This window comes from Borostomias antarcticus (genome assembly GCF_949987555.1).
Source record: "Borostomias antarcticus genome assembly, chromosome: 23".
Lineage (NCBI taxonomy): Eukaryota > Metazoa > Chordata > Actinopteri > Stomiiformes > Stomiidae > Borostomias > Borostomias antarcticus.
Window position 1 is genome coordinate 13,818,090 of NC_140256.1, and position 27,500 is coordinate 13,845,589.

Sequence of the window (27,500 nt, forward strand, 5' to 3'; positions counted from 1 at the left end):
AGATGACGGGAGGACAGAGGGGAAAAAAACTTGAATGGAGAATAATATAGAAACAACAATGTTCCATAGGGCAAAAGTTCCATAGGGCAAAAGTTCCATAGGGCAAAAGTTCCATAGGGCAAAAGTTCCATAGGGCAAAAGTTCTATAGGGCAAAAGTTCTATAGGGCAAAAGTTCTATAGGGCAAAAGTTCTATAGGGCAAAAGTTCTATAGGGCAAAAGTTCCGTAGGGCAAAAGTTCCATAGGGCAAAAGTTCTATAGGGCAAAAGTTCTATAGGGCAAAAGTTCTATAGGGCAAAAGTTCCATAGGGCAAAAGTTCCATAGGGCACATCGGGCACGCTCAGTGCCGTCACCCTGGAGGAGAGTTCTGGTTCTGAACAGGAGATGGATCCTGTGCTGCTCTGCCGTGGCGTGTGTGTTTGCGGTTACCTGTCTCCGGGTGGCAGGCGGGCCGCGCCTGGTTCTCCCCGCTCAGCAGAACCACACACTCACTGGGCGCTCGCACCCGGGGCACCCGGGCCCGCCACGTCGACATGGCAACGGGAGGCTCCTGGCAAGGGAAGAGGGCCCGGTTGTTGATGGGGGAGCCGGCAGTGTAAACACACACCCTGGAGGCGTAAACAACAGACACTGCGTAACCAACAGGGCCACTACAAACACAACCTGCCTCATATCATGAACCAACAGACCCACACCACTACAAACACAACCTGCCTCATATCATGAACCAACAGACCCACACCACTACAAACACAACCTGCCTCACATCATGAACCAACAGGCCCACACCACTACAAATACAACCTGCCTCATATCATGAACCAACAGGCCCACACCACTACAAACACAACCTGCCTCATATCATGAACCAACAGAGCCACACCACTACAAACACAACCTGCCTCACATCATGAACCAACAGGGCCACACCACTACAAACACAACCTGCCTCACATCATGAACCAACAGGACCACACCACTACAAACACAACCTGCCTCATATCATGAACCAACAGACCCACACCACTACAAACACAACCTGCCTCACATCATGAACCAACAGGGCCACACCACTACAAACACAACCTGCCTCACATCATGAACCAACAGGACCACACCACTACAAACACAACCTGCCTCATATCATGAAGGACATGGCTGTCAATTAGAGGTAAATGAAAAATCATTATGCGTGTTATTCTTTAGGATATACATTTTGTATGTTTAAGTACACACACGGACGCACGCACGCACACACACACGGACGCACGGACGCGCACAGGAACACTGCTAATGTATTCCAAAGCCAGAGTGCTCTGAGTCTGATGATAACCACCTGCAGTACCTGTGGTCCTGGTCTCGAGTCCAGCGGACCGAGCCGCCCTCTGGTTGGGTCTCGTAGCACACCCTCAGCGCCCGGGGGAACTCCCGGGGGGTCCGCGCACCCCTCTTCCTCACCTGCAGGCTCCAGCGGTCCGTATGGAAGAGGAGGGGTTCCCCACCCCGGGACCCAGGGGCCAGGCTACACTGGGAGTACAGCTGCTGCTGCCGTCTCCACTGAGCAGAAGGGAGGGAGACCAGTCTCTGAACCAGGGCTGCAGACCGGCTGACCGCTGACCGCTCGTCCCCTGTGATCCCCTCCTCCTCCCCCTCTTCCTCCAGGAGACGGCACACGTCTGGCACAGAGGCCACGTCCACTTCCTCGACCTTTGACACTGCAAGGTCACAGCAGTCCAGCACTAAGGTGAAGTCACCGTCGGCGGTTTTCTCCCAGGTGCCGTCAGCCGGTGACGGCAGAGTTGTTCCTTCTTCTTTTACAACAGTCCCAGTCCCAGTCCCAGGCCCAGTCTCAGTCCCAGTCCCAGTCTCAGTCCCAGTCTCAGTCTCAGTCCCAGTCCCAGTCTTAGTCCCAGTCCCAGTCCCAGTCTCAGTCCCAGTCCCAGTCCCAGTCTCAGTCTCAGTCTCAGGCCCAGGCCCAGTCTCAGTCCCAGTCCCAGTCCCAGTCTCAGTCCCAGTCCCAGTCCCAGTCCCAGTCTCAGTCCCAGTCCCAGTCTCAGTCCCAGTCCCAGTCCCAGTCCCAGTCTCAGTCCCAGTCCCAGTCCCAGTCCCAGTCTCAGTCCCAGTCCCAGTCCCAGTCCCAGTCTCAGTCCCAGTCCCAGTCCCAGTCCCAGTCCCAGTCTCAGTCTCAGTCCCAGTCCCAGTCCCAGTCCCAGTCCCAGTCCCAGTCCCAGTCTCAGTCCCAGTCTCAGTCTCAGTCTCAGTCTCAGTCTCAGTCCCAGTCCCAGTCCCAGTCCCAGTCTCAGTCCCAGTCTCAGTCTCAGTCTCAGTCTCAGTCCCAGTCCCAGTCCAGGGCCCTGGCTCCAGGAACAGCACCACACTGCCGATAATGTCCTGCGTGTGCATGTGAACGGTGAGGTCCAGCACGTAGTGCCTGACCAGTATGTGGCTGGTGTTGGCTCTGAGGGGCAGGTCGTCTCTGCTGGGGTCCACGTCCTCCATGGCTCTCAGGGTCAGAGGTCACACGCTGGGGGCTGAAGGCGACGACGCCTAGACAGACAAAAACAGTGTTTAGGTGTCCTATTATCCCAGCACTAGTTACTGTATGTGGCCTGGGCTGGGTTCTGTTCTGTGATTGTTTTTTGTGTGTGTGTGTGTGTGTGTGCGTGCGCGTGTGTGCGTGTGTGTGTGTGTGCGTGCCATTCAGTAAAGGACCCAAGAGCTCAGGAGTGAAACTGTTTGCTCTCAAACATGTCTCAGACTCAGTTTGTTGACACATTCCTCACTTCTTTCGCAAACAGGAAAATCAGTTTCACAATTTAATTTTCACAAGAGTAAGATTTGGTCCCCATGTTGCCAGGCTGGACCAGGCCCTAGTAGCCTGGTGTTACTGTGCTTATAGAGGCCTACGTTATAGCTCCCCTATAGGAAACACACTCTTCACACTGATCCTTGCTGCGGGGCTACGTGGTCTACAATTACAACCTATCATTTACAACCAGAATTCCTCACGAGTGAGTGTGTGATAAGAGATGAGCTTTGTTTTGTTTTATTATCAGGTGGTTCTGCGTCCTGCTGTGCATGGTGGTGCTGGCCTCTCTCCTGCTGCAGAGGTGACACATCTTTGCATTTTAGCAGGAAACTCGACAGGCAGAACTTGGCAATGTCTGTTTTGGCCAAGCAGATGGACATACTTCACTAGAAATGATGCTCAGAGAGCAGCCCTCCGCCCATGCATGCATGTCATGGCTCTGTGTGAGCATGCACGTGCATGCGAGCAGGACATGTTATGATGTATGGTATTGCTGCATTCGTTAGGTCGAGAGCTTTATGCCAGTTCAAATCCCATGTCTCTGTGACCAATGAATGGAGGTAAATGGCCGGCCATGTTTGGGCGGCTCGTGGACCCACCCTGTGATTCGGATCCGCTCCAGAATTTAATGGGTTGTTACTTGACCCATGCTACACCCCTCCACCGAGTTTCATGAAAATTGGTCAGGCAGTTTCTCCGTAACAACAAACAACAAATGCCACCGAAAACATTGCCTCTCGCAGTAGGCTACTTAACATGGACACGGAAACTGGCAGACAGGCAGACAGGCAGGCCGGCAGGCAGACAGACAGGCAGGCAGACACAGACAGACAGGCATAGACACAGACAGACAGGCAGGCAGGCAGACAGACAGGCAGGCAAGTAGATAGGCAGACAGACACAGACAGACAGACAGGCAGGCAGGCATACAGACAGAAAGACAGACAGGCAGGCAGACAGGCATACAGCAGTGGGCTGCTACGCTCAGGCAGAAGCCTACAGTTGAAAAGTAGGCTACAGTTAAAAAGTGATCATGCCTACTGGACCCCGGGAACCCAAATGAATGATCCTTCGTGACAGGATTTACTATTCTCGGTTCTTCAGAGGTACTGCATCATCCGTCTAAAGGCCATAGGAACAGAGTGTTTGCTACTTCTGAAGGGCAAAGCCATAAACCTATAAAATGATGGGTTGTACATCCCAACACACTCACTCCGGTTCTTGCACACCGAGAAGACTTCTTTATAATCACGAGTTCAAATTGTAGATTTAGGTGAGACGGTCATATTTATAGCTTTCCGATTGGAAATAAAATAGCTGGAACATATATTCTGACCGTAGGCTACATTTAGAAAACCGCGGCTATTTGAGCAGAAGGAGGTAAAGGAAAGATGAATGTATAGCCTACTGACTGAACTACTGTAGTTTGGGTCTTACTTGAAGCACCGGTAGTCAACAAGAGAGCATTAATTACTTTCGATTAAAAAAAAACTTTCGATGGATGAATTCAAATCTGCGAGCGCCTGGCGAGATGAACCTGATATCGCGCCCGGCACGCAGAGCAGGGTTGAACACAAATAATCGCAAAGGAGCACACGTCTCGCAAATGTAGACTACAGCTTTTCCCGGTTCAAGTAGAATCCGCATGTCCTGTTCGGGCATTTATGTCGTAATTTGAAGGCGACAACAGAATGTAGTTCTGCGTGTTCTCCCAATGTGTAGTTCATATACAGCACTATTTTGCACAGGCAGACCGAGGGACCCTGTAAATAGTGATTTCCAGTAGCAATATAATCTGGGTTGCGAAATGACAATGACACCACAAGACACATTCTGAATCTGGTAGCCTACACGTTTGAAGTTTAATCGCTTCAAGTGCATAACACAAGTATGCATTGCAAATAATTACAATTCCACATTTTTAATACAGCATATGGACAGAAAAATACAACAGATGAATGAATCAGAGCTTTATCGCGAGCCACTGTAGCCTACCCATTACCTAAACGGTAAATTACCTAACCTGTAAATAACTTTTAGAAATATGAATCTATTGACCATGGAGATACAGCCCTGCAGGTTGCAACAGAACACCAAAGGAATGGAATGTGACTTGTGAGAGAAGCAGTAGCCTAATCTGTCCATTAGTTTTACAAGGAATGTGTGTGACTGTATTGTGTGACTGTGACATTCATTGGACACAACAAAACTGAAGAATTACCGATTAATGGAAAGGTAAACGTATGAAAATGAGACAGTTTAGCACTGAATTTTTATGGTTTTACACAAGTTGAAAATGTGTTCACAATGTTATTCATTTACTGCCAGCTAACATCTTGATATATTATCTAAAATATATTTCCATAAAAAATCACAAAATAATTTCTCTGAACTTTGTAAACATTTTTACTTACTGATGTATTTTCAATACACCAATCTAAACTGATGTGAACTCACAGGTAAAGGAATACGCCACATGCATCTGCTCAGAATCTCAAGCTAACCTATGCTATGTACCATGATGATTCTATATTCCAGCCACTGTGAAACCACATAAAAAAGAATAAATTAACCTCTGTTAGTATCTACACAGCCAATCTTGCTTGAGAGAGAGTGGAGACTACTGAGGGTCTGCATTGCTGCTGTCTGGGACACTTTTCTAGAGATGATAGCACAGAACACAATCACACAATCAGTCCCAGCAAGCCAGCTTTCATGCTCTCTATCAGAATGTTGATGAAAACACACACACACACACACACACACACACACGTATGCACATGGGTGGAAGCATGGACAGACACTCAGACACATTCACACACACAGACACACACACAGACAGACAGACAGACAGATACACACACACACGCACGCACACACACACACACACATACGCACACACATTATTGGCACATGATTCAGTCCCTGGGCCTGCAAGGACCTCAGTGTGGGACGCATGTCTCCTTGTCTGAAGCCACAGCAGCATCATTAGGACCTGTTAGCGGTCATCACACAACTCCACAGAGCGGTCAGCAAACCAACCACATGGGGGAAAAAGGCTGAATTAACGAAGCTATACTTGAGACAAGTCACTCGCTCTACATACAGTAAGGTGCCTGTTGTGGTTTCAACAACTAGTTTGTGTTTCCTGTAACAAACAAAAAATAATAATAATTTGAGAAAGTAGAAACGGCAACAAAGTGAAACGTGGTAAAAAATGTTGCATTGTCGGTTCCGCCGCGAGCGTGAAGTGGTGTTGATGTGTGGTGGTGTGCTCTCTCTCTCCGTTCCCCCCCAGACCCCCTCAGCTCTTTCTCCTCCTCAGTTCCTCCGGCGTGACTCCCCCTCTTCCTCTCAGGGGGTGTCCTCTGGGGCTCGGCGGAAGCTCAGCCGCTTGACGGAGTCCCTTCAGAGAGGAGAGAGGGAGGTATGGAGGGAGGGAGGGAAGGAGATGGGGGAGTGAGAGAGAGAGAAAGAGGGAGGGAGGTTAGCGCAGTGACTCTAATCAGAACCGCTGGACGGGATGTCCACACGGCAGACAACAGGAACAGGAAGTCAAACATCCACGAGTAACACCCAGTAACTACAGCTTGGTTGACTGCCTTGTCAAGTGTACTACAGATATAAATGTATGGATGTCACATAATTTCCTCCAACTAAACCAGGACAAAACAGAAGTACTGATCATTGAAGAAATAGCTGAAAGAGAGAAACTAGCTGCACACTTAAAAACTCTGGAAATTGACACCAATTGCCAGGCTAAAAACCTAGGTGTCATACTTGACTCAGATCTTAATTTCGAAAACCACATAAAGAATATTACAAAGACATCTTTCTACCACCTAAGGAACATTGCCAAGGTGCAACCCTTTCTCTCTCAGGCTGACACCGAAAGATTAATGCATGCTTTCATCACAAGCAGGCTGGACTACTGCAATGCTCTACTATCAGGCCTACCAAAGAAAGCAATCTCTAAGCTACAAATGATACAGAATGCTGCAGCACGAGTCCTCACTAAGACTAGACGAAGGGCACACATCACACCAGCCTTAAAATCACTACACTGGTTACCAGTCAACTCTAGAATAGACTTTAAAATACTACTACTAGTCTATAAATCTCTCCACAATCACTCACCAGAATATATTTCAAACATGCTTGTTAAGTACATGCCCAACAGACCACTCAGATCCTCAGGTACTGAACTCTTAACAGTTCCAAAAGCCAGGACCAAGAAACACGGAGAGGCAGCTTTTAGTTTCTATGCCCCCAACCTCTGGAACACCCTACCGGAGTGCCTAAGAAGGGCCGAAACAACGGAGGTCTTCAAGCGAGACCTCAAGACATACCTTTTCGACCTAGCCTACAATCACTAGCTAGGAACTTGAGACACAGAAAGGCAGCCTCAAACCTACCTGTGAATCCTCTGTATACATTGGTCCAGTAGATGCCCCACTGTCGCCCACAGACAATAGATACCCCCGTGTCAGTTGTGGATGTTGTAGTACTTAGTTAACACACACACGTACACACAGACACACACCAGTCCACACCCAGCTTAGGCCTGGACCTGGGCCCAGTTCCCTTTCCCCTCACCCTACCCCGGGTCCGTATCCTTTTCCCACCCCCAACCCTACCCCCGACCCCTGCCTCTAACTGGACCCAGGCACACCTACACTCACGCTCACACACATACAGACATACACCAGTCCTGGGCTCAGATCCCCTCCCCCTCACCCTAACCCGGGTCCGTATCCTTTTCCTACCCCCCACCCTACCCCAACCCCTGCCTCTATCGGGGCCCAGGCACGCACACACACACACACACATTAGTGTTTGCCACACCTCTCCCATGATGTTCTTAGCCTTTCTTGCTCTGAAAATGTAGTTTGACGTAATGTATTGCTCTATATATGGCTCCGTGTGCTACTAACCCTGTTCTGCCTCCCCTCTCCCTAGTGCCTCTCTCTCTCCCTCCTATCTTCTAACCAGGTCCAGTGGATGCCCCACTGTCACCAGTAGACCACCCTGAGTCCGATAGATATCCCTGTGTCTGCTGCAGATGTCGTAGCAAATTAGTTAACACACACACACACACACACACACACACACACACACACAGACATACAACAGTCCACTTCCGGCCTTAGGCCTGGGTCCAGTACCCCCTTCCCCTCACCCTACCCCGGGTCCGTATCCTCTTCCTACCCCCACCCTACCCCTGACCCCTGCCTCTACCTGGACCCAGGCACACTCACACACACACTGACATACACCAGTCCTGGGCTCAGATCCCCTTCCCCTCACCCTAACCCGGGTCCGTATCCTTTTCCTACCCCCCACCCTACCCAAACCCCTGCCTCTATCTGGGCCCAGGCACATTTATGCACACACAGACATACACCAATGTTTGCCATGTCTCTCCTATGATGTTATTAGCCTCTCTTACTCTGAAAATGTAATTTAATGTTATTTATTGCTCTATAAATGTTCTTAGCCGGTAGACAAACATACTCCAGGAGCTTGCTCGTTCGCCTCGTTGAGAGGGGTCAGGGAAGAATTTTTACAGCTCACTTATCTGGCCCCCGGTTGATTACTGTTTTTTTGCTTCCCTCTGGAATATGTAGGGGTGGGATGTCTGCCCACCTCCCTTGTTCTCTGTAAAGCGCATTGTGTTGCCTCTGGGTATGAAATGCGCTATATAAATAAAGCTTTGATTGATTGATTGATTGATCCGCCGGTGACCTCTGAAGCCGAGGCGACCGGCCTTGTTATCTGATTTCGGCGCCGTGTGGGGCGTTTTGGGCGGCGCGGGGCGGCGATGCGTCACCTGTTCTCCAGGCGGGGTTTGATGATGGGCTTGTAGAGCTCGGGGATCTTCCGCTCCAGCATGGGCCGCAGGTTCTCCCGCAGGCGGCTGTAGTTCTTCTTCAGCTCCTGCTGGTACTCCTTCTGGTCGAACGTGATCAGGTGCTTGTTCTTCTCCACGGCCTCGCCACACCTGCAGGGAGGGGCCAGGAGGGGGCCGCACAGCATGAAGGAAGAAGGAACAGAAAAGTATCTTGTGTGTGTGTGTAACTGGTGTCAGTGCATTGCTCGTCAGAATAGGTTCCACCATCACTTTTCCCACAATGGGGGTTCGAACTCGGGTCCTCTGACTTACGAACACCACTACCAGCTACGCCACTGAAAAGCACCTGACCACCTCTCATGAACACCACTACCAGCTACGCCACTGAAAAGCACCTGACCACCTCTCATGAACACCGCTACCAGCTACGCCACTGAAAAGCACCTGACCACCTCTCATGAACACCGCTACCAGCTACGCCACTGAAAAGCACCTGACCACCTCTCATGAACACCGCTACCAGCTACGCCACTGAAAAGCTAGCAATTCCATGGCGCGGGTGGGCAGTATTTATTCTAAGGAGTGAGTTTAACCAATTGAACTCGTTACATACTGTATGCACTATGGACAATCTAAGTGCCTCAGTGTGTGTGTGTGTGTGTGTCTGTGTACACATACTGTAGATATACTGTAGGTGCGCATACAGTATGTGTATGTACAGTACTATGTTGTTTTAGTGGAAAACAGGTCAGACAGAGGACAAATTTCCATTGTAAAACATAGAACCTGTGTAAGACATACTGTAGGAAACCTATTAGACTAGTGTAAATGTGTGTGTGTGTGTTTGTGTGTGTGTGTGTGTGTGTGTTTGTGTGTGTGTGTGTGTGTGTGTGTGTGTGTGTGCTGGGACAGTAGAGAGCCTGACAGACAGTGATAGACAGTGACCCCACAGAGTTGGGCCTGAGCCCAGAGAGCAGGTACCGGCGCTGCCACTACCCCGCCACGACAAACGCAGAGAGACGTGGAAGATTACAAACACATGCTTGTGTTTATCTCACTCCTCTTAATGAAAGTAATATGGAAAACTGTAATGTAATGTAATAGTATACGATAAACGCATAGGGCAGTTAGCAGTGGAGAGGAAGAAAAAAGTGATTTTCCCTTCCCGTAGCTCTGCTGGTGTGGAAGCTAGCTAACCGGCTATCTCACTCCCAGGCCAAACAGGCAGCTTGAGAGGTAGATAGAGTTGGCGTCTGAGGGGGCTGTGCCAGCTTGCCTGGATTATAGAAGAAAATAAACATTTTTGAAATTACAGTAAATATTTGCCAGCCGCTTGCAGCAATCAAGGTTGTTGGAATGTGACGTGAGGGTTACAAAATGAAAGCCACCTTTCGGAGGCAAACGATACGTTCCCACGCGAGACGCACGCACACACAGACCCTGCTCCCCGTCACCACATCCCTGGCCTCATGGGATCCGACGCTTGGTTGAAATTGTGTTTTTAAATATTCAAAATATAACGAAAGTCCCCCTGGGAACAATAAAGCGTTGCTATTCCACTAAAATGAGAAGCAGCTGAGCGATATTATGAGAAAAAACAGCTTCGTACGTCAAATGGAGAAACGCGAAGAGAAGCCAACCCGTCGGGCTATCCCCTGCTATCTCGTCTAGGAAAAATGCTATCTTAGTTCCCTAAACACCCCTCTCTCTCTCTCTCTCTCTCTCTCTCTCTCTCTCTCCCTCTCTGTCTCTCTCTTTTTCTCTCTCTCTCAGAGAACATGACTGACACACTCTTAGGGGAATTCACTAACACCATTAGCTATACTCAGAACTCCCATGTAAATATGGAGCCTGTGTGTAAATATGGAGCCTGTGTGTACAAAACAGAACAGAACAAACCAGGTGCCAGTTCCCCCATCGCGTTTCCACACACTAAAAAGAGTTGAAATAAGAGGAATGTCCATTTGATACATCAGTCTGTCCCACCCCCCACCCAGCCAGTGAGCCACTGATGAGAAAGCCATAGACTTCTCTAAAATAAGAGCCAGAGAAAAAGCCTTAGTCTGACGTGGTTCTGGTCTTTGTGTGTGTGTGTGTGTGTGTATGTGTGTGTGTGTGTGTGTGTGTGTGTGTGTGTGTGTGTGTGTGTGTGTTGCGTGCCGTGCAGTCACTGTCCAGGGCCTCGGCACGGTGCTCACCTCATGATGAACTCTTTGAAACACAGGCGCAGTTTGTTGTGGTGACGGAAGAGCTTAGGATCCGCCGGGATCTCGTTCAGAAACACCTGGGCCACCTCCAACGGTCCCTACACACAGAGAGAGAGAGAGAGAGGAGGGGGGGTGGAGAGAGGGAGAGAGAAGAGGAGAGGAAGAGAGAGAAAGGGAGGGACAAAGAGAAAGAGTAGGGAGGGAAGGAAGGTATGGAAAATAAGTAGAGAGAGGAAACGAGTGCATGAGAGTATGTAACTCTAACTAACTATGAGAGAGAGAGAGGGAGAGATGAAGAATGCCTCTCAGTCAGAGAAGAGGAAGCGGCCTGGCTAAGTGAAGGGCCTAATGAGTCTTAATGCCACGATGGAGAGCCAGAGCATGAGGAAGAGATCAGATCAGAGGGGCCGTGATTAGCCGCTGCGTGGCTAATGTCACCGCTAACTCCCGTCCCGGTACACACAGCGCCGCCATTTGGCTCCCATTCGCCCCCCTGTGAGATCTAGTTATCCGGGCTCATATTCATCATAAAAAACCGCAGCGCGCTCGCTGGACCGGGTCACGACAGCCTGTCAGGGTATGAGGCGGCGCTGATTAGCCCGGCCCGTAACGGATGGCTGTGCCCCGGACAGACGGGCTGCCGGGAACTGAGCCGAACCGCGCTGATTACACTCCAGAGTGATTTGTTTACAACAAGCGTGAACAATGAGCATTAAGGTTGTATATACCAGCCATCGTCTCAGAGCAGGCTAGAGCTTGTCAGATTAGACAGAGTGCAGTAGCCCCACCCCCCCCCGAATGGGACGACATCATGACTCCAGCGTTTAGTCTGGTCCTGCTGCTAGGAGCCAGCAGATCAAAGGCGTCCCCCCCCCTCTTCGGCTGCTATGAACGAACATGAAAGGAGAAGCTGCGAGTTAGCGTCCTCCTGACAACGCCAGGGGGGCGGGGCCGAGGAAGAGACGAGATTATGGACGAGAGGGAGGCTTTGATCTTGACCGGTCGCCCACCTGCTAACTATGGAAACGTGGAGTAAATACAAATATTATGCATTGGGAGGGGGGGGGGATTCTTCTTCTAGATTAGAGAGGAGCATTCATAAAGTCTTCTCTACAGCTACTATATGGAATATGCAAATAAAAGTCCTTTGGTGAAAGCGGAGCGTTGTTTTTCTCTCACATACGGCAGAGCAGAAAGGGTCACACGTGCTCATCTAAACTTTCCAGTGGACGCACAAGGAGAAGTGTCGGCTTTAGTCCTAAATCCATATTTATAAGCATGACGTTTATTGTGAAGGGTGAGGGGAGGCAGGAAGTAGTCCGTCCTACCTGGTTGACGGTGGCCCCCACGGCGCCCTGCAGGAGCATCTGGAGCATCTTGGCGTCGGGCTGCTCGCGGTGCGTGGCCACGGCCAGCTCCCTGGTCTTCTTCTGCATGTCCTCGATGGCCACCTCGATGGGGGTCAGGTCAAACTGGGGGCGGGGAGAAGGTTAAAGGTGAGCGAAAAAAGTTAATTCTAGTTTCTGGAAAGAACACCGATCGGTCACCTCGTCCTCCATTATACCAAAGCCGTCGAGGGGTGGACGGAACGCTCGATCTGTCAGAAGAAGTCTACCCCCGGCCCTCCCCCATTGAGGACCGTCTCCCCCTCTCCTGCCCCCCGCCCCCGGTACCTCCTCCTTCTGGATGACGTTGATGCGCGTCTTGACGTAGGGGAAGGCGTGCATGGTGGTCAGGATGGTCTTCCTCTTATACTGCTCGTTGAGCTCGCCGCGCGGACGCCCGCTCTTGGTGAACGGCGTGGTGTACATGAAGCGCCGCAGGTTGAAGTTCTTCTCGAAGTTGGTGAGGCGGTCCTTCATCTCGTAGTCGTCGAAGAAGGGCTCCACGTACGTGATCTGGATGTAGGCCTGGGGGGGAGAATGAGATGGAAACAGGAAGAGGAAAACTCTATTCTGAATCCATCGTTTTCAGTCTATATGCAATAGCCTAACTGACATTCAAATGAATGAGTAGGATGGCAAACGTGGAAGCACACTGTTGTGATTTACAGATGTACACTTGTGTGGTTGCAGTGTGTGGTGTGTAGTGAAGGTGTGTGGTGTGTAGTGAAGGTGTGTGGTTGCAGTGTGTGGTGTGTAGTGAAGGTGTGTGGTGTGTAGTGAAGGTGTGTGGTGCTGTGTGTGGTGTGTAGTGAAGGTGTGTGGTTGCTGTGTGTGGTGTGTAGTGAAGTTGTGTGGTGCTGTGTGTGGTGTGTAGTGAAGGTGTGTGGTGCTGTGTGTGGTGTGTAGTGAAGGTGTGTGGTGCTGTGTGTGGTGTGTAGTGAAGGTGTGTGGTGCTGTGTGTGGTGTGTAGTGAAGGTGTGTGGTGCTGTGTGTGGTGTGTGGTGAAGGTGTGTGGTGCTGTGTGTGGTGTGTAGTGAAGGTGTGTGGTGCTGTGTGTGGTGTGTAGTGAAGGTGTGTGGTGAAGGTGTCTGGTGCTGTGTGTGGTGAAGGTGTCTGGTGCTGTGTGTGGTGTGTAGTGAAGGTGTGTGGTGCAGTGTGTGGTGTGTAGTGAAGGTGTGTGGTGCTGTGTGTGGTGTGTAGTGAAGGTGTGTGGTGCAGTGTGTGGTGTGTAGTGAAGGTGTGTGGTGTGTAGTGAAGGTGTGTGGTGCTGTGTGTGGTGTGTAGTGAAGGTGTGTAGTGAAGGTGTGTGGTGTGTAGTGAAGGTGTGTGGTGCTGTGTGTGGTGTGTAGTGAAGGTGTGTGGTGTGTAGTGAAGGTGTGTGGTGTGTAGTGAAGGTGTGTGGTGTGTAGTGAAGGTGTGTGGTGCTGTGAGTGGTGTGTAGTGAAGGTGTGTGGTGCTGTGTGTGGTGTGTAGTGAAGGTGTGTGGTGTGTAGTGAAGGTGTGTGGTGCTGTGTGTGGTGTGTAGTGAAGGTGTGTGGTGCTGTGTGTGGTGTGTAGTGAAGGTGTGTGGTGCAGTGTGTGGTGTGTAGTGAAGGTGTGTGGTGCAGTGTGTGGTGTGTAGTGAAGGTGTGTGGTGTGTAGTGAAGGTGTGTGGTGCAGTGTGTGGTGTGTAGTGAAGGTGTGTGGTGTGTAGTGAAGGTGTGTGGTGCAGTGTGTGGTGTGTAGTGAAGGTGTGTGGTGTGTAGTGAAGGTGTGTGGTGCTGTGTGTGGTGTGTAGTGAAGGTGTGTGGTGAAGGTGTGTGGTGCTGTGTGTGGTGAAGGTGTGTGGTGCTGTGTGTGGTGTGTAGTGAAGGTGTGTGGTGCTGTGTGTGGTGTGTAGTGAAGGTGTGTGGTGCAGTGTGTGGTGTGTAGTGAAGGTGTGTGGTGTGTAGTGAAGGTGTGTGGTGCTGTGTGTGGTGAAGGTGTGTGGTGCTGTGTGTGGTGAAGGTGTGTGGTGCTGTGTGTGGTGTGTAGTGAAGGTGTGTGGTGCTGTGTGTGGTGTGTAGTGAAGGTGTGTGGTGCAGTGTGTGGTGTGTAGTGAAGGTGTGTGGTGTGTAGTGAAGGTGTGTGGTGCTGTGTGTGGTGAAGGTGTGTGGTGCTGTGTGTGGTGAAGGTGTGTGGTGCTGTGTGTGGTGTGTAGTGAAGGTGTGTGGTGCTGTGTGTGGTGTGTAGTGAAGGTGTGTGGTGCTGTGTGTGGTGTGTAGTGAAGGTGTGTGGTGCTGTGTGTGGTGTGTGGTGAAGGTGTGTGGTGCTGTGTGTGGTGTGTAGTGAAGGTGTGTGGTGCTGTGTGTGGTGTGTAGTGAAGGTGTGTGGTGCTGTGTGTAGTGAAGGTGTGTGGTGCTGTGTGTGGTGTGTAGTGAAGGTGTGTGGTGTGTGTGCGGGACCTTGTTGGGGTTGAGCTTGTTCTTGTCCACTGGCGTTGAGTCCTTGATCATCTCCAGGGCGTCCCCAAAACACTGACTATAGAAGTTCTACACAGGAACACACACAGTAACACACATCAATACCTGGAGGACAGCTGTGTTCATCTCTGCTTGGTTTTCCATCTCTCTCTCTCTCTCTCTCTCTCTCTTATTTTTATTTTTTACTGAACAGCAACAACAACACACACACACACACACACACACACACCTCCAGTCGGTGGGAAATCTCTGGCAGATGTGTGATCCCTGGCTCTTTGTAAATGTATTCCCTTTCGTCCAGGTCCCCGAACTTGGCCCCGTAGAAGCCCACGCGGAAGTACGTCCCAAACATCCTCTTATGACCCTGCAGAGAGAGAAGGTGGAGGAAGAGGAGGAGGAGGAGGAGGAAGAGAGATAGGAAGAGGAGGAAGAGGAGGGGAGGAGGAGAAGGAATAGGAGGAGAAGGAAAGAGGAGAGGAGGAGGAGGAACAGATAGGAAGAGGAGGTAGAGGAGGAAGAGGAGGAAGAGGAGGGGGAGCAATAGAAGGAATAAGAGGAAGAGGAAGGTTAAGTACACAGAACTGGCAGAACACTTCAAGTTCCACCTTGGCTTTAAGTCCATGTGTTTGTGGTCCTGCACCATCTACAGGAGCCTGGGCCTCACCCTCTGGATGATGTTGTTGAAGGCTCTCTGCAGCTTGTCATGGGTGGACGCCAGCTTCCGGAAGTCTCTGTGTGCCTCCAGGACTGGCATGATGATCTTATACACCTCATTCACCACCTCGTACAGAGCACCCTGCGCACACACCCATCATCATCATCATCATCATCATCGTCATCATCATCATCTTCATCAGTTAGTCCATCGTCATCCTCCTCTTACGTTGCTGAAGAGCTCAGCGGCCTGCTCCAGCAGCCCCACCAGGCCGCTCTCGGTGAAGTAGCGTCCTGAACACACGCCGTCCTCGTCAGGGGACAGGATGTCGTCTGACACTGCTGACTCCTCCAGGGCATTGGGGGAGATGTTCTACCGAGGGAGAGAGAGGGACCAGGCAGTCAACGAGACGACCTCACGACTTAGAGAGGACCAATGTCCCGCAGTCGTTCGAACCGCAGAGACTACGACCATTGGACGACCCGCTCTACCTCCTGAGCTACAGCCGCCCCAGAACTTTTAAGCGAGATCTTAAGACATACCTTGTTAATCTCGCTTTTATCATGTTGCTGTATTTGAGTTATAATTAAATCTTCTCGATTTTAAACTTTTTAAAAACTGTTTTACTGTTGTTGTTTTTTACAGTTTTACATGTATCGTTTCTTGTTTTCTCTTATATCTGTCCTGCTTTATTTTCTTATTTTTTTGTACCATTTACTAATAAACTTGGTTTTATTTTTATTTTTTTTGATTTAGTCTTATTCTGTAAAGCACTGTGTGCTACATTTACTTGTATGAACATGTGCTACTGTATATAAATACAGTTGACTTCGAATTGACTTTGACTTTATTTCCAGTGTCTGTTGTGGCGGCAAGCCTAATAATAAATCAAGGGCTTTCACAGATATCTAATGTCTAATATTATCTAATTATTTAAACAAATAAACAATTGACAAGCACACGTTTGCATCACATTATAAACAATTAATAATAAGCCCTAAGTAAAACAGAAGAATAATTAGTTTGATAATTTTCCTGTGGCAAGGGAAATCTATTTCCAGAGTCTGTTCATGAAAATAAAAGTATGTTCTGACCCCAAGACTTGTTCTAAAGTAGAAGGAGAATTCAACTTCTTCACGGGGAAACAGGCCTAAAGGAAAGAATGGTGATTATAATTTTGTGAGCGCTAACTTTATTGTGACTCAGCAGCAAGACGTAGGCTACTCAATGCTGCAGGTCAAAGGAATAAGCAATTCCATGTAGGTCATCCTGCAGGATGAAGTCCTCTCCATCATGGAGGCACACCATCCTCAACAGGCGCTCTGGAGTGGCACAGTAACACAGTGACAACATGCATACTGGTCTCAAGGCTTTGAGTTTGAGATGGCTTCTTATTTATCATTATTATATATATTATTCCATCATTAGATACTGTAGAGGAAAGCCTTTATTTAGACAGGGAAGAACATATATTGACCAGCTGAATAATTATTAAAGTACAGTAATTGTGGAAATAACTGATGAGGTCATGATGAAATTGATGATGTTTTGTTATACTTGCAAACTACTGTATAGGCTATGCAATGGAAAGAAAAGGCCTCCCCTTTATGTCACTCTGCTATTGTAACACCCAAATCCTCCATGAGGATTAATAGTCATATTTTATTATGTTTTAACATAGCAAAGACAGATAAATTCTTAAAATGCATGATTATCAGATATCCAACGTTCACAATGAATGAATGGCCACGCAATTTGAACGCCTCTGAATGACTTTGATTAAAGGCATTCCAATGAATATTGCTTCGGCTATTTCAAAATTCAGTTAGTGATATTCATTCACACTAGCAAATATTTAAAGTAGACCTACCGATTATAAGCTTTTCAGGGGCGAATTCACTAAAGCGGAATAGTGGCCATTAATTGCACCATTACATTGCGCGTCAGTTGCTCCAGCTATGTGCTCCGTTGTAAAAACCTATTCACTAAAGACAGCGCTAATAATATCCCAGCACAAACACGCCCATTCGGTGTTTGCAGCTGAGTGCAATTTGCTGCTGATATAGTAAATTACTATAAATACTGCGCATACAGCGCATACAACTCGTACAGAAAAAGAAAGATACGATTTTCAGTCTGTCAACTTGAAGTCCTCACGGACAAGGTTCAACATGTCTCACAGCTTTCCGCAAAAAATATCACGGCTGCAGCAAAAAATCATATTTGGGGTTTAATTTCCCAATCAGTCAGTGCCATTGGTGTGTGTTAACGCGGAAGACTGCAAACGGAGGTGGAATGATTTGAAAAGACGAACAAAGGAAAAATTGTCATTTTATGTTATGCAAGATGCAGCACGCTACGATGATCTGGCATACTTTTGGGGGAGTGTATAACATTGCCCCGGCGGTACGATCTAGGCATCTAAACGGCTTTTCAGGATTCCAAATGTGCACTCAATCACACCGCGTGTCCTGATGTGAGCCCGGTTGTACGCCGCCTCTCCAACGTTGGAAGGATTGCGCACGGGAGTCATCATCCATGGCTGAAGATGATACCTGCCGTCACCTATGATACAAAAGCAAAATATTTTCAAGACCATTCAAATAAAAAAAATGTTGTGTATGTTTTTATTTATTTATACCTATATCGGCCGCCAGCCGTTCAATGAACGGCCAGTGAATGCGCAGTTTCGCGTATAGCCTATTATATGCACAGTTTTGTGCTATGTAGGCTATTATAAATAAGTATTATTTATTGGGGGAGCTTGGACTCGCTGGGGACTGGTGGAGAGACGCATAGTCTACAGAGCCTCCCCAGATGCGACTTCATCCTCCAGTTGGCTGAAGAGCTGCGCGCTCTGGTGTCCAAACAGCTACCGGCGGCGCCCCGTAGTGTCCACAGAAGAACCCCCCCCCCCCCCAAAAAAAAACAACCTGCATGATGAAGACAAGCTGCAGCAAGAACAGAACTGTCTACCAATGCACGAATGCACCAAAGCTGTCTGTGGCAGTTGCACAGCGAAGGTGCAGAGGATATGTGTGAAGTGTATTTGAGCTGCCGCCTCAACCGCGCGTAAGAGCAGAGCGCATCAACTCGTGTATAGACTACAACTAGTAGCCTCATAGCCAATAAAACGCCTTATTGTTTTATTCATATATCAACTAGATAATTTGATAATTTTTTTATTTTTTTTAGATAATTATTAAACATCGAAGTTCTATGCTGCATCTGTAATCACAAGACGTGTAGGCCTATAGCCTACGTAAAAAGCGATGCATTCTCATATATTAACTAAGATAATTATTAATTATATAATTATTATGTACCTACTATGCTGCATCTGTACAGTAGGCTACTGTTTTATTTGGATCCTTGGCCAAAATGCTGTTCTTGTAGCCGTTTCATCTATTTCTTTCCTTTTGTGAAGTGTAGGTTATACTATTCTTGTTAAAGTGGGAAGATAACATTTTGTTGTGTTATTTTATTGCCATATACTCATTTTGTGAGTAGTATGAAAGGACAACATTAAGCCTTGAGTTGTACAGTACAATCCTAAAACCGTATACCGTACGGTATGTCCATTGAACGGCTACTGGCCGATTTAGGTATATAGTGAGCCGCGGTGGTTCTGTGTTTAATCAAAAAGTGACATTCTTCTTCTTCTAAATATTCTCTCACGAACAACATGCCTGGCACTGCTGCCATGATCAGCGGAAAGGCTGGCCATGACACCCCTTGCGCTTAAATACCACCACGTCTCTGAAAATGGAATGAATTTCACTTTAACTGCGTGAAGCAATTGGCGCTGATCTTTGTGAATTGGGCGGATTTTGCAATAATTAATTTGCATAGAAAGGGGAACATTCTCTGCCCATATTACCTCATTTAAATATCAGCTAATAATACCGGTGCAGAGAAACGCTATGAGGAAGGCAACGCAGTTAACACCGTATTTCACCCTTTGCGAGGGCTTTGTGAATAGCAAAGTTAATTTTCGACTTATTTGCACAGGTTTTGCGTCAGGAAAAGCTGCGCAATCCTTTAGTGAATTCGCCCCTCAGTGTTCACAATGAATGAATTTAAATTGATATGAACCCAGCGTTCAAATGGACGGATTAACGTATCTCTATAAACTATTAAACTATCCGTATAAACCTACTGATTATAAGCTATTCAAAGTTCACAATTAATGAATTTAAATTGATTTGAACCCAGTGTTCGAATTAAAGCATCCTATGAACTATTACATTTTTGACTAATTTTTAATTATTTAATATTTGACTATTTCAATGGCATTCATTTACATTAGCATACAGGACAATATGACCAATTAATAAGCTATCCAACGTATCTAACATGCCAAGCAATCGAATGGAATTGACCGTGCCTCTGTCCATGCACGGCATTTGTTTTCACTGAAATAACTGGTCGAGACACTAGCCTGGCGCAGCTTACGGGATGGCGCGCCCTTGGGCTACAACGCTCAGGTCACATGCAGTATAACATGCCAGGTTGGGTGTGTGTGGAACAAGGTTATAATAGTTTAGCTTTTTTCATTAGTTTTTATTTTTACATCCTTTTAACTTTTGTTTTCAATTTCAGTTTAGTTTTAATATTAGTTTTTAACTAGCAGGTTTGCTAGTTTAGTTTTGTTTTAATTTTTTGAAAATGCTTAGTTTTAGTTTAGTTTAGATTAGTGTCAGTATTCTTTTTTTTTCTTTTTCTTCTGCTTGCCTCATGAGACAATCCTGAGCTCACGTTGTTTCACTCCGTGTGAAAAAACCCATCTGGTGCACATCAGGCTACATCTGCGCAGGGGCACAGCTAACAAAATGGAGAATAGATTTCATAGCCACCCAAAATACTAGGCTTATGTATGAAATGAAAAAGACTAAAACTGAAGACATTTTCTCTACAATTTTAGTTTATTTTAGTTAGTTTTGTAAACGCACAATACAGTTTTAGTTAGTTATGGTTAAAAAAAAAAAAAAAGTCTAGTTTTTATTTTTATTTAAGTAAACTAAAATGTTTTTTCACACCTAGTTTTCGTTTTTTAGTTAGTTTTCGTTAACTATAATAGCCCTGGTGTGGAACCCACCTGGAAGGTGACACTGCCCACAGGCAGGTAGCTGTGGTCCTCCAGCATGCTGAGGTATTCGGCCACCAGGGCGGCAGCGTGTACCAGGCACATGGCTGATTCGGTGTAGCACTTCTTGTTGTTGTGCTTCTCCGCCATGTTCTGGAGCCAGGTGAGGCGCAGGTCCGGGGACGTCTGGTAGCCCTTGGCTATCCTGGACACCGGGAGACCAGGTTTGTCTGTGTGTCGGCTATCGGTACATACCGCTACAAACTAAGCATGTAACGGTAACCGCGGTATTACGGTAACAGCAGTATTTTTGGGTCATGCGGTAACCTTGGGACTGGCTCGGTAAAACCGTAGGCTAAACTCACTGTTCTGGACTGGTCAGATGTCTTAGTTATATCAAGCTAACTATTGGCATCGGTGTGCTTATCGTTGTCATATTTATTCAGTTTGAGTAATTTACGATCGAGCTATCTAACCACCTTTAGCTCAATTGGCTCAGTTGCTGGTTAGTGATGAGAGACCTCCTCTATCACTGCTCAACACACCATCTATACCCACAGACCTCCTCTATCACTACTGAATAGTGGTGCAACAGATCATCGTTGATCCGTCATTGTAAGGAAAGCAGAAGCACTTAAAATTAAAAGAAAAAAACTGTACACATCAGAAATGTGTTTAATAAATGCTATGGTGTTTTTTCCTAAGTACAAATCTTCTTCCTCTTTAAATTTTGTGTTTTAAAACTGTGTTTAATACCATGATATACCGTACCATGGACCTTGATACCGTGATATCACCGTACCGTGAGTTTTTGATACCGTTACATGCTTACTTCAAACTAAGACCAAATAATCAGAACAATAATGCGCGCATGTGTGTATGTGTGCGCACGCATGCTAATAAGTGTGCAGTCTGACCCTGTCAGACACAGGTAGGGGTGAATGTGACTAAAATATAAATGGCCGCCCTCCAGATGAATGGCACATGTAAGGGACATGAGCACACATATCTAACAGTAACAATACAGTAAGTAGCCTATATAGCAACTTGCAGTATACAAGCATTATATATGCAATATGTCTGTCTGTCTGTCTGTCTCTCTCTCTCTCTCTCTCTCTCTCTCTCTCTCTCTCTCTCTCTCTCAGACTGTGACTGGAGCATTTACACACACAATCCCAGCAGATCACAGAGCTCAACTGCTACCACATGGTTTCCATAGTGAACCCGGCAAACAGGAGAAAAACAACTCAACAGCTCTGACCACAGAGAAACAAGAACCAGCAGCAACACCAAGAGGCTCCTACTGCATGTGAGAGAGAGAGAGAGAGAGAGAGAGAGAGAGAGAGAGAGAGAGAAAGAAAGAGAGAGAGAGGGAGAAGAGAGAGAGAGAGAAGAGAGAGAGAGAAAGAGAGAGAGAGAGAGAGAGAAGAGAGAGAGAGTGTCCTGCTGTACCTGTACATGAGGTCCATGAGCATCTCGGGGTCTTCCTGGAACTCTCTCATCTTCACGGTGTCCGACAGGATGCTGTTCAGGTTCCTCAACAGCTCGTCCACCTTAACACACACACACACACACACACACACACACACACACACACACACACACACACACACACACACACACACACACACACACACACACACACACACACACACACACACAGACACAGAGACACAGAGACACACATTGTACCTGTGTCTGTAGTGTGTTTGTGCTGGCACGTGTCTGTCCGTCGGTAGTGGTTTTATCTGTGTGTGTGTGTTGGTGAACCTACCTGCGAGGGCAGCTGTGTGTTCTGCATCTCTACGTCCTCCTCGGCGTAGGCCAGGATGGTGCGCAGAGAGCGCCGGAGGTACTCCTCGTGGAAGTCCTCCGACTTGCCCACCAGCGAGGCCAGCGACATGGTCACCTGCATCTTCACCCGCGAGAAGTTCTGCACCGGAGGAAAGGAGAGATGGAGAGAAGGGAGTGAGGACATAGACGGGTTAGGACATTATGGGCCCCTGGGCATGGACACGTACAAGCTTTTACGCGTCTGTCCATGGGTATCTAGTCTATATATTTCACATTTATAAATCCAGGGGAACCTATTGAGAACAAGGTGACCTGGTTACAAAATTGTCATAAGAGTATTTCTAAATCACTAACAATACAATACATACACACATTTTACACATTCAAACAGATGCGCAGACCTCGACTTCAAATTAGTCTATCGCATTTCTGAATTTGCCCAACGAGACGGCATCCAATTTGAAGATCTTGAAAACTCATTCCATGCCCTAGGGGCACAATAAAAGCAGCTTTACCCTGCTCTGTTTTGACTCCAGGGACCTCAACTCTGTGGGGAGGACTTGGCTTTTTTGAGTTCTGCCAAAAGCTTTGAAGTACTCAGCCCCTCTAAAGTCCTATAGATAAACTGTTCAGAAATATGTCTGAGTGAGGAGAAGTTCTGAACAAGAGGAGAGGAGAGATGGTGAGATGGAGAGATAGGAGAGAGATGGAGAGATGGATAGAGATGGAGAGATGGGAGATAGATGGAGAGATGGAAGAGAGATGGATAGATTGGAGAAAGATGGAGAGGTGGAAGAAAGATGGAGAGATGGAAGAGAGATGGAGAGATGGGAGAGAGATGGAGAGAGATGGAGAGAGATGGAGAGATGGGAGAGCGATGGAGAGAGATGGAGAGAGATGGAGAGATAGGAGAGCGATGGAGAGAGATGGAGAGATGGAGATGGAGAGCGATGGAGAGATGGAGAGAGATGGAGAGCGATGGAGAAAGGTGGAGAGATAGAGATGGAGAGAGATGGAGAGAGATGGAGAGATGGGAGAGATGGAGAGAGATGGAGTGATGGAGAGAGGTGGAGAGAGACGAGTGAGATGGAGAGATGGAGAGAGATGGAGGGATGGAGAGAGATGGAGAGATGGGAGAGATATGGAGAGATTGAGAGATGGAAGAGAGATGGAGAGAGAGGTAGAGAGATGGAGAGAGATGGAGAGAGGTAGAGAGATAGATGGAGAGAGATGGAGAGATGGGAGAGAGATGGAGAGATGGGAGAGATATGGAGAGATGGTAGAGAGATGGAGATAGATGGAGAGCGATGGAGAGATGGGAGAGAGATGGAGAGATGGGAGAGAGATGGAGAGATGGGAGAGAGATGGAGAGATGGGAGAGAGATGGAGAGATGGGAGAGATATGGAGAGGTGGAGAGATGGGAGAGAGATGGAGAGGTGGAGAGAGATGGGAGAGATGGAGAGATAGAGAGATGGAGAGCGATGGAGAGAGATGGAAAGATGGGAGAGAGATGGAAAGATGGGAGAGAGATGGAGAGAGATGGAGAGCGATGGAGAGAGAGATGGAGAGAGATGGAGAGCGATGGAGAGAGAGATGCAGAGATAGGAGAACGATGGAGAGCGATGGAGAGAGATGGAGATGGAGAGCGATGGAGAGATGGAGAGCGATGGAGAAAGGTGGAGAGATAGAGATGGAGAGATGGGAGAGATGGAGAGAGGTGGAGAGAGATGGGAGAGATGGAGAGAGATGGAGGGATGGAGGGATGGAGAGAGATGGAGAGATGGGAGAGAGATGGAGAGATTGGAGAAAGATGGAGAGGTGGAAGAAAGATGGAGAGATGGAAGAGAGATGGAGAGATGGGAGAGAGATGGAGAGAGATGGAGAGAGATGGAGAGATGGGAGAGCGATGGAGAGAGATGGAGAGAGATGGAGAGATAGGAGAGCGATGGAGAGAGATGGAGAGATGGAGATGGAGAGCGATGGAGAGATGGAGAGAGATGGAGAGCAATGGAGAAAGGTGGAGAGATAGAGATGGAGAGAGATGGAGAGATGGAGAGATGGGAGAGATGGAGAGAGATGGAGTGATGGAGAGAGGTGGAGAGAGATGAGTGAGATGGAGAGATGGAGAGAGATGGAGGGATGGAGAGAGATGGAGAGATGGGAGAGATATGGAGAGATTGAGAGATGGAAGAGAGATGGAGAGAGAGGTAGAGAGATGGAGAGAGATGGAGAGAGGTAGAGAGATAGATGGAGAGAGATGGAGAGATGGGAGAGAGATGGAGAGATGGGAGAGATATGGAGAGATGGTAGAGAGATGGAGATAGATGGAGAGCGATGGAGAGATGGTAGAGAGATGGAGAGATGGGAGAGAGATGGAGAGATGGGAGAGAGATGGAGAGATGGGAGAGATATGGAGAGGTGGAGAGATGGGAGAGAGATGGAGAGGTGGAGAGAGATGGGAGAGATGGAGAGATAGAGAGATGGAGAGCGATGGAGAGAGATGGAAAGATGGGAGAGAGATGGAGAGAGATGGAAAGATGGGAGAGAGATGGAGAGAGATGGAGAGCGATGGAGAGAGAGATGGAGAGCGATGGAGAGAGAGATGCAGAGATAGGAGAACGATGGAGAGCGATGGAGAGAGATGGAGATGGAGAGCGATGGAGAGATGGAGAGCGATGGAGAAAGGTGGAGAGATAGAGATGGAGAGATGGGAGAGATGGAGAGAGGTGGAGAGAGATGGGAGAGATGGAGAGAGATGGAGGGATGGAGGGATGGAGAGAGATGGAGAGATGGGAGAGAGATGGAGAGTGATGGAGAGAGATGGAAAGATGGGAGAGAGATGGAGAGATGGGAGAAAGATGGAGAGAGATGGAGAGAGGTGGAGAGATAGATGGAGAGAGATGGAGAGAGATGGAGAGAGATGGAGAGATGGAAGAGAGATGTAGAGATGGGAGAGATGGAGAGATGGGAGAGAGATGGAGAGATGGGAGAGAGATGGAGAGAGATGGAGAGAGATGGAGAGCGATGGAGAGATGGGAGAGATATGGAGAGAGATGGAGAGCGATGGAGAGATGGGAGATATGGAGAGAGATGGAGAGAGATGGACAGATGGAGAGCTGGGAGAGAGATGGAGAGATGGGAGAGAGATGGAGAGATGGGAGAGAGATGTAGAGAGATGGAGAGAAGTGATTGAGGAGAAGTGTAACGGGCTGGTGATATAGACGCTCCACTGTGGCGTGTCACTCTGTCTTTCTTTCTGTTTTCTTTCTGGTCCTCCTCTCCCTTTCTTCCACCCTCCCCGTCTCCTCCCTGTCTCCTCCCCGTCTCCTCCCTGTCTCCGTCTGTCCTTCACTCCTCCGCCCCCATCAAGGGCCAGACGAACACCATCTCCATCCATCTCCCCTGACCTCAGCTGACCGCTGTCTGAGAGTATGTGTGTGTGTGCGTACGTGTGATGTGTGTGTGTGTCTGTGTGCATGTGTGTGTGTACGTGCGTGTGTGTGTGTGTGTGTGTGTGTGTGTGTGTGCGTGTGTGCGTGTGTGTGTAACTGTAACTCCATCCATAAGCACCGGCCTAACCTGTGTCTGTGTGTGTCTAAGAGTGTGTGTGTGCGTGTGTGTGTGTATGTGTGTCTAAGTACAGTGTGTCTAAGAACAGTACAGTGTGTGTGTGTGTGTACATGCGTGTAACCTCATCCATCTCTTCCATCGGCTGGCAGCTAAGCGGGAAATGATCCTCCATTAGTGAAGACATAATCAGCCATGGATCATCACTACAGCCCCATTCTGTTCAACTGAGCATGGAGCCAGGGCAAAACACCCATCACTGTGTGTGTGTGTGTGTGTGTGTGTGTGTGTGTGTGTGTGTGTGTGTGTGTACTGTATATTGTCCCTGTGCACACAAAGCAGCCTGAATGATGTCAAAACAGCATATCCTCTCCTCTCCTCTCCTCTCCTCTCCTCTCCTCTCCTCTCCTCTCCTCTCCTCTCCTCTCCTCTCCTCTCCTCTCCTCTCCTCTCCTCTCCTCTCCTCTCCTCTCCTCTCCACCTAGCCTTCTCTCCTCTCCTCTCCTCCTAGCCTTCTCTCCTCTCCTCTCCTCCTAGCCTTCTCTCCTCTTCTCTCCTCTCCTCCTAGCCTTCTCTCCTCTCCTCTCCTCCTAGCCTTCTCTCCTCTCCTCTCCTCTCCTTCTCTCTCCTCCTAGCCTTCTCTCCTCTCCTCTCCTCTCCTCCTAGCCTTCTCTCCTCTCTCTCTCCCTCCACTAAAGCACAAATCAAAAAGGCCTTCATGATTTGATCTGTTTAAGGGAGAAAAATGGCTTCATGCTTTTTGCTCTAAAATGTTAATCTAATATTGAAGAGAGAGAGAGATATGGAGGGAGGGATAGAGAGAGAGAGAAGGGGAGGGATGGATGGAGGGAGAGAGAGAAATGAGCAGATAAACAGAGGTTAGAGGGAGCGAGCCCCTCCAGAGGGATAAACATGAGTCAGAAGGATGCTATGCTAATTAGCATCACAGCTATGGCTGGAGAGCCAGATAAACAAAGGGTCCGTGGGGAACATACCGTTCACTCTAAATTAAAGACAAGTGTGTGTGTGTGTGTGTGTGTGTGTGTGTGTGTGTGTGTGTGTGGGGGAGTTTTTGACATCCATGGAAGGATGCAGTGTGTAAACACAGGAAGCATCTACAGAGACGTCAACCCTTCTCTCACTCCCTCTCCAGATCTGTCCATCTCTCTCTACTCCCTCTGTCCACTTCTAGTCCTCAACATGCCTGGGATCCCCCCCCCACCCCCTCACACTCACACACACACACACACACACATACACACACACACACACACACACACACACACACACACACACACTACTCCTCAAGAAAACCAACCTGGACTCATCAGTTCTTAAAAACTTTAGACCAATCTCCAATCTTCCTTTTTTAAGCAATATTTGAGTCATCGGTATTGAATCAAACTTATAGCGCCACCTACTGGTGAAACAACAAATGCCTTTTTGGTGGCCTAAACATCCATGAAAATGCTTGAAGCTTGGCAGATACGTCAGTCCCGATAAAAAAAAATATATTTAACGGGTGCCGGAAATGGGCGTGGCAAAACGGCTCCAGTGCGCCCCCTGGTAAGTTTAAAATGCCGAGCCCCACCTTCCAGTTTTTCGTAGGCAAACGAAAGTTGATAGACATACTGTAGCTAATTTATCCACACACACAAAAAAGTATCTTGGAGCCATACCCTAAGTCCAACAGGAAGTCCATT

General features: G+C 48.0%; 1 protein-coding gene across 1 annotated transcript in view; it reads right to left on the reverse strand.

The window, feature by feature from the left end:
• Positions 1-4,729: 4,729 nt before the first annotated feature.
• dock8 (dedicator of cytokinesis 8) overlaps positions 4,730-27,500 on the reverse strand; it is a 93,995-nt gene continuing 71,224 nt past the window's right edge. Inside the window, exons 37-48 of the mRNA XM_084457323.1 lie at positions 22,210-22,368; positions 21,888-21,988; positions 20,448-20,640; positions 15,578-15,721; positions 15,359-15,490; positions 14,924-15,058; positions 14,677-14,763; positions 12,542-12,778; positions 12,197-12,340; positions 10,860-10,966; positions 8,641-8,811; positions 4,730-6,216 (exon numbers count right to left, since the gene is read on the reverse strand). Of these exons, the coding sequence (XP_084313449.1) occupies positions 6,165-6,216; positions 8,641-8,811; positions 10,860-10,966; positions 12,197-12,340; positions 12,542-12,778; positions 14,677-14,763; positions 14,924-15,058; positions 15,359-15,490; positions 15,578-15,721; positions 20,448-20,640; positions 21,888-21,988; positions 22,210-22,368 (1,662 nt within the window). The 3' untranslated portion in view covers positions 4,730-6,164. The remainder of the gene's footprint in view (positions 6,217-8,640; positions 8,812-10,859; positions 10,967-12,196; positions 12,341-12,541; positions 12,779-14,676; positions 14,764-14,923; positions 15,059-15,358; positions 15,491-15,577; positions 15,722-20,447; positions 20,641-21,887; positions 21,989-22,209; positions 22,369-27,500) is intronic.